The sequence below is a fragment of the Eimeria maxima genome, genomic scaffold, assembly GCF_000499605.1.
Source record: "Eimeria maxima Weybridge genomic scaffold, Emw_scaff677, whole genome shotgun sequence".
Classification (NCBI taxonomy): Eukaryota; Apicomplexa; class Conoidasida; order Eucoccidiorida; family Eimeriidae; genus Eimeria; species Eimeria maxima.
In genome coordinates, this window is record NW_013566685.1 from 11017 (window position 1) to 18571 (window position 7555).

General features: G+C 57.2%; 1 protein-coding gene across 1 annotated transcript; it reads left to right on the plus strand.

Moving 5' to 3' along the window:
- Nucleotides 1-591: 591 nt before the first annotated feature.
- Nucleotides 592-6905, plus strand: EMWEY_00040750 (hypothetical protein, conserved; the record flags this gene model as incomplete). The annotated part of the gene is made up of 2 exons (XM_013482596.1): nt 592-3936; nt 4281-6905. 2 exons carry the CDS (start codon nt 592-594, stop codon nt 6903-6905), a joined length of 5970 nt encoding a protein of 1989 aa, XP_013338050.1.
- Nucleotides 6906-7555: the final 650 nt, after the last annotated feature.

Sequence of the window (7555 nt, forward strand, 5' to 3'; positions counted from 1 at the left end):
AACGCCCAGCCTGCTGCACTGCTTCTGCTGCTGCTGCTGCTGCTGCAGTTGTAGTAGCATCTTTAGCCTCCACGAAGGGCCTGCGCTACTCGTGGGTTCCAGAAGGGACTTGCCTAGCTCGTTTGCGTTCGGTGTCCGTACACTGACGCAGTCCGTTGTTGAGGGACCAGTAGAGGCCCCTCGGTGATCGTAGCGCTCCGTGAGAGCAACCGCTGCACGAACAGCAAAGAGGGAGGCGACGGCTCTTTTTGTGTGGCGTGGGAGACACTTGGGGTTTGTTTCAGAGGGTGGCTGCGGGATATATTTCCTGCGTAACTAGTCCATTCAAGTCGCGTTGCTGCAGGGGTAGCAGCAGCAGCAGCATAGCAGCAGAACTTGGAGAAACAGGAGATCCAGATTCTTCTGTTTCCGTTTCCTCTTTCTGTATCATCTTCAGCTTGCGTAGATCGGGACCTTGGAGAAGACGGAAGTGTGTGCCAAACGGCTACCGAAGGGCGGCCGCCCGTCTGGGGTGTCTGTACACCTCACTCGCGTTTCTAGGTGTATGTACATTGACTGCGTGGGTACTACGGGCACTTTTTAGTGGACGGAATGTCCGTTTGGTGTGACTTGAGAGGAGAAGCGTCAGGAGAGCCCTTGCTTGGGGGTTGCGGTGTACGTTCAGCTGCAGGAGTGAGCAACAGCAGCTCGGGAATACGGACAGCTAGTAGCAGCGTTTCTATATTGCACGAGGCTGAGGGGGGTGCAGGTGTTAAGGGGCCTGTTAGGCGCTGCCGCCCTTCTGCATTAGAGTTATTTTTACATTGTGCTCCTCTCCGTTGTGTTGAGGCAGTTGCGCGCTGTCTTGACGTCTGTTCTTTTTTAAATCTTCTTTCTCTTAATTCTTCTCTCCTGCGTCTTTGCCATAATCCATCCCTCTTACCATGCTGGACGCACTTTGCTCTTCACCAGCGGATCTTAAGGCACGGGGAGAATGTGCTGCTGCCGCGTCTATCGCCTACCTGTTCCCCACGGCTCTGCAGCAGCAGCAGCAACAGCAGCAGCAGCAACAGCAGCAGCAGCAACAGCACCAGCAACAACAGCAGCAGTAGCAGTAGCAGTAGTAATGGGGGTCGAAAGGGGGTTCCTCTTCATGAGGAAGCAGGACAGGTGAGCTCCTGGCAGACCTTTAATAGGAGGCTGCCTCAAGTAGGCCGCCCTGATCTGCTGCGTATCGGTAGTCTTAATGCCAACTGGCGTAGTAGACGATTTGTATCAGAGCAGCGGCATGTTATCCCTTTAGCAGAGGCAATAGATAAGGCTTTTGTGCTCCCTGCCCCCCCTCTTGGCTCCTCCTGCAGCAGTTATACTGTTGCCCCTGATGCTCCTCTTTCCCTACAACCTTGGCCCTCACTAGGGATACCAGCTAGCTTACAGGCATGGGGGTCTCAGCAGCAATTCGCTGATGCTGCAGCAGCAGGATCCTACCCCCTCTTTCTTGTTCTACCCAGTGGCCGCGTATTCGTTGTGCATGCGACAAGACCAGCAGCAACAATGGCAGCAGCAGCAGCGGCAGCACGGGGGCTTCCTAAACTGTGCTGTATGGAAGCTAAACTTCCTGTACTGCCACTGACAATACCAAGAAATGCAGACCCCCTCATTCAGTTTGGTGCATTTGCCCCCAAAGAATGGCTGCTAGGAGAGGATGACCATAGCCCCCAGCAGCAGCAGCAGCAGCGGCGGCGACAGCAGCAGCAGCAGATGCATGCAGGTTGCACTGCAGGCACAGACACAACTTTCGGATTTGGTGATCTCTCATTGGGGCCCCGCCCTTCGCAGTCGCAGCGGAGGCGGCAGCAGCGGCAGCAGAGGCAGCAGCAACAGCACCGCCTGCACATGAGTTGGGCCCATGTGTCTCCGCATCCTCTGTACCCATGCCTTGGGGAAGAGGGCCCCCAAAGAGGGGCCTCAGCAGACGGATGCTTGGACATCTTTCCTGCGGCCTCCACAGCATCAGCAGCAACAGCGAGCAGCAGCAAACAACAACAACCCTCCTCTTCTTACTGCAGCAGCAGCCAGGCCCCACAAGGCTCGATCACAGGCATGGGGCACTGTCCTCAAGTCCGGCTGCTGTCCCTTTGTCTGCCCTCCATTGAAATCGCGACGCCCCCCATCTCTTGCTCTGCCTCTGACCAGCCAGCTCCAGCCTCCCCTGCAGCACCCACACTCACACCCACAACCCCAGAAGCAGCAGCAGCAGCAGCTTCCGCTGGCTCAGAAGGTCGTGGCGCAACAGATTCATCGGGGGTTTCCCCCAGCTGCTGCAAAGGCGCTGCAGAGGCAGAGACTTTAGAGAGATCTGCTGAGGGATCTCTACCGCCGAGTGAAGATGTTGTTGGTTGTTGCACTGCTGCTTCTGTTGTTCCCACAGCCTCCGCTGCTTCTGCGAGTGGTGCAGCAGGAGCTGCCTCCACCCCCGCAGCTGCAACAGCAGCTGCTGCCGCATTATCTAAGGGGACTGAAGGGCCGCCTACACCGCAGCGCGTGTGGCCTGTGGCACTCTGTTCTTTTTCCCCCAAAGGATCTCGATTCCAGACGCACGCGATTGTGTGTTGTGTGCTGCGGGAGGAGGAGACAATTAAAGCAGCAAGATGCCGGCTGTGGTACAAGAAGAGACAGGCAGCAGCAGCACAGCGGGGAGCGCGAGGGGGATGCGGGGGGGAGCTGCCTGCTGAGGCCCACACGGGAGAGGAGGAGGAAGAGCAGCAACAGCAGCCGCTTGTAGACCTCTACGGCGGTGACCCACCACCAGCAGCTGTGGCGTCGCAGCAGCAAATACAGAAGGAGTGTATTCTTCCGAGCAGCAGCAGCAGCAGCAACCGCAGCGCAAAGGCCGTCAGCTTCTCCCTACAGCAACTGCCCCTTGCAACCTTCGTAGGACTGGTCGCCGTGGGTACAACACACGGCAGAATCCTTTGCACGCCTCCTCCCCGCTGCCTAATTCGCCGCTGCTACTGCTGCGGGAGTTGTCTGGCTGGTATACGAGGCGCAACAGCCGCAACAGCTGCAGGCACTGCAGCAGGTCAAAACGCTCTCCAGGGAGAAGGCGCTGCTGAGGAGGCGCTGCAGCAGGACACAAAACTCGAGACCGCCAATGGCTTCAGCAGCAGCAGCAACAACAGCAGCAAGGACGCTAACAACGGCATCGGCAGCAGTAGTAGCCGCAGAGGAAACGGCCCTAACATCGGCAACGGCACTGGTAGCAGCAGCAACAGCAGCCCCAGAAGTAGCAGCAGTAGCAGCAGTAGTAGCAGCAGCGGGATCTCCTGTCCTACAGTGACTGCAGCGCGAGCAGCGCGAGGTGTCTCCTTTATGGAGGTGGGGAATTTCGGGGCAGACAGTGGGGCAGTTGATTATGTTGAATTAGTACGGGGGACCCCGTGGGCTCCCCGTTCCTCGCCGCAGCAGCAGCCGGATCTCCGTGTACACACTGGTAACAGCGACATTTCCTGGCACTGGACGAAGGCCCCTACCTCTGCAGCTCAGCAACGAACCCCAGAGGCGCTGGGGACACCAACAGGACCTCCGGGGTCCCCTGGGGGGGGCTTCATGCCGAAAGGTGGTGAAGCCAGTGTAGGCGGGGAAGCCGCTTGCGGAGGCGTGGAGGCCGAAGCGCTTTGGTTGTTTGCATCAAGCAAGGAATCGGGCATAAAGGTATTTAGGTTTGTGTGGAACGTAGACCAGGCAGGTCTGGGGAGAGGAGAAAGGCCAAATGACAGCAGGTGTCGCAGACGGAGAAGAGGTTCTTCAGCAGGAGGCATGCAGGGGCTTTGGGGGGAATGGAGCTGCGCGCTGACTATTAGGGGACGGTGCCAGCTTGTGTCCCTGGATCTGAACAACGGCATTGTCGCCGTCTGCACCCCTAGGGACTCGCGGGTCTGCTTCGTCTGCTTCAGCGTAAGGATTTGAGCCACAGCCAATCTTGCTTCTCCTCAAGCCTACCTACCCGCAACCAACACCTGTTCCTTCCTCCTTGTCCTCTTATGAGCACATATTATTTGCTAGTGCACGTCGAGTGGTAATTCATTGAGCTATAGGCCGCTGGCGTGGCACTTCGTTTGCATGTTGGGGAATGAAAAAGCTGTTCCTCTTCTTGTATTAGCCCTTAACGTTGTTGCAGCCTTGTACAGTAGTACACTGCCCCGACACGACTGGCCGTAGGGGAATGGGTTGCGGGGCTGCTGGTGTCTGTTGTATTTTTACGTTAAGGGCCTTGTTTGTGCTGCGATGTGGTCTGTCAGCATTTGCTGCCTGCCCACATCTTCGTTTCCCCAACCGCGGAGAGCCCCGTGCTGGCTGCGGAAGACCTCTCCAAGTTTGGTCGCTACGGCTTACCGCGGCCGCAGCACGTGCCCGTGGGTGGCTTCCTGCCAGTGCAGCAACAGCAGTTTGCTGCGATGTTGCTTTCTCCGCCTGAGTGCGCTCGTCTGGAGTTGCTGGTGGCGAGGAGGCCTTCTTTTTTGCAGCCTCTAGGGGGAAGACGATGGGTTGTGGTGGACGGGTCTGTGATTCGGGTGGTGCAGATGAAGATGAAGGACACAGAGTCGGCGCAGCGGAGAATCCAAAGAACCGTTGCAGAGCCGGAACGCATGCACGAGACGCTCATGGGATCTCCTCTGGACCAGCTTCGGCAGTTGCGACGCCCAATGGTAGAGCAGTCTGTCTTGCCTTGGTGCCTACGACCCCCTTCGCCTCCAGAGCTGCAGTCGATACGGCTATGTGTCTTCTCGCACCCACGGTCAATATATCAGTGCGCGTTCGACGGCGTGCGGAGGCTGGTTACTGTAGATTTGCAAGAGATCATGATGGTCTGGGACTTGCAGCGCTACACGAAGCTCTTCGGGGTGGACCTCATGGCTAAGGGAGACAGACAAAGCGGGGACCTATCCGACAGCCAGGAAGACGACGAGTACGGACTCAACGCTGAAACAATTTGCCGCAACAAAAATCAACTCGGGACGGACTCAGAGAACGAGACTGTGGGGCGCAGCACTGCCAGAAGGGGGGCAAACAACGCAGGCGGCCTCGTGGGCTGCTGCAGCTCCAAAGGGTCCCGCAAGGCCGGCAAAATTAGTCTTAAAAAGCACTTCGGCAGTGGATGGATGCAACGGCAGCTCTTGGCCCACACGAAGCCCACAAAACCTACAGCGCATGCAACGTCAATTGCGATCTCAAGGCATGCTGAGACCCATGGCAGCCGAGGCTGTGTGCAGCAGGGGAACGGAGCGCTGGTGGGCGGTGTGTGGTTAAATGCGAGTTCTTTGGAGCCAGCAATGCAGCTCCAGCTGCTCTATGACGCTCAGAAAGAGGCACATGTACACACCAAGGCATCTAAGGCACACAGCGAACAACCGAAAACCCATCAACACCAACAGCAGGACCAACGCCAGCACGAACAGCAAGACCAACAACAGGATCAACAGCAGGACCAACAGCAGGACCAGGAGCAGGCAGAAGCTAGGGAATGCCGTGGAGGTCTGCCTGGAGCAGCTGACGCGAAACACCTTTTGGAAAAAGTTGATGATATGGGGTCCTTGTCCTGTGTGAGCAGTGATTCCATGGTCGTCGGGAACCTCCCTAGTGACCTGGCGAAGCAACAAACCCAGCCTCCGGTGGGGCCTCCTCGGGCGGCGACGGAGGTTCAAGTGGATCCAGAGCTTGCGACAGCAGTGGCTGTGTGCTATGCAGATGAGTTTCCTCCTCTCGCCTCGCCCTTTTCCCTCGAAAATGCTGCAAACCGTATAAGGAAAGACCTACAAATTCCCACTTCCATGAGGCCTTCCCCGCTGCCTCCGATGCGGCAAGCTGCGGATCTTTCGGTGTGCAATTCCTCTCCCGAGGCTGCTTGCCACGCCACATCATCTGATGTGCAGCGCAATGCGGACGCCGATACGGCTGCTGCTGCTGCTGTTGCTGCTACTGCTGCTGGGGACCCTAGAGGCTTTTCAGCGGTTTCCAGACACACTATTGCCACTCGAAGCAAGCAAATGCAGCCGGGCGAAGGGCAACCGAAGCGGCTGTCCTCCGGGCCTGAGTTGTCACAGGTTACCACTACTATTCATGGCAGCAGACCGAGCTTTGCTGCAGTCGTTGCTTCGGGGGCCCCTTCGGCTGCAGCTTCTTGCCAGCGCACCGGCTGGGCCTCGGGCCCTACAGACATTTCCTTCCTTGTTAGCTTAGTGGGGGAAGAGGGTGCGAGGGCGCTCCATGAGACAGCCGCGGCTGTCGGCATGACTGCTGAGGAGCTGTACATTCATCAGATGGAACAATGGGAGGAGCTGCAGCAGAGAAGCAAGGCGACAATGCACGCGAGCGGCGGTTCTGGAGGGCAGAATGGCGAAATGGGGATAGTGGGTTCAAGCTCTGAAGATGCTGGGTCCGTCAATTTGTCATGTGGAACTCAGCTGCTTCAGCCATCTGGGGACACAGCCCAAGGCAGACAGCAACCCGCTGTAGCAGCTGCTGCAGGAGCGTGCGCCGCTCTGTGTCCTGCTTCTGATGCTGACTTTTCCAGGGCATCTCAGATGTCGAGGTCCTCGCCAGTGAAGACGGTGGCGAGCTCAGTCCAAGGCCTTCCGCTCGACCGGTTTGAGTCGTCGCCTTCTGGCTCTCTGCGCTTGCACCCACCTGGATCAATGCCTCACAGGGCGGGGTCCCAAGTAGATAGTAGGATGGTGGGTCTTCTTGGGAGGCAGAGATATATAGCACAGTTGGGCCCGAATGCCCAGCGGCGGCACGTAGCAGCCGTGTGCGTCAGCGAGACTTGTCTGGCGCTCTTGTTCAAGAACTTGAAGACTTGGCAGATTTGGACCTTTACCCCCATGGGGTCAACAGCTGCGCGGGCCACGGAGGCGATGATGGAGTGACTTGCGTAGCAATGATGAGGACATCTATGTGGCCCCTATGCAACAAGCCTCAGATTACCTCTGCGCAAGCTTGAGGAGTGCTGTTCGGGAACCCCCCGAAGGACAACTTTAGCTAGAAGCAAGCTGGCAGGCTTAGTCGTGCCTGCATCTGAGGGCCTCCATTTGGTTGTTTTGACATTTTAGGTGCTGTGCAAGCATACGCGCCTACCCGCGCTACGCTAGCCGACAGACCCTAGTAGCATCGTAGCAGGTGCCAGTAATTACAAGCAGATGATTGGGCATTGCCCACTGAATTGCTGGCATACCCATATAAATCGCACAGATGGGATCAGGTTGGTACGGCTAAGCTGAAAGCCGCTGGACTCAGTATGTATGTGTCATACTTCTTTCTCGCTTTCTGCTTGGTGGTCAGGACCCTCGCTTGTACACGCTCTGCTACTTGTGTGATCCAAAGGAAGCAGTTGCATACCCGGGTGGCGGTGTGCGATGCGGTCCCTGGGATGCAGATATGCGGTATCATCCATGCAGGAACACAGTTCATGTGACCACGTTTCAACGAACTCCCTCAATTTTAACTCAGGAATTCAGGCTTCTTCATACCTCTTCGCATTTAAACAAAAATAACATTTCTCTGCCCCCCTCCCCCCCCC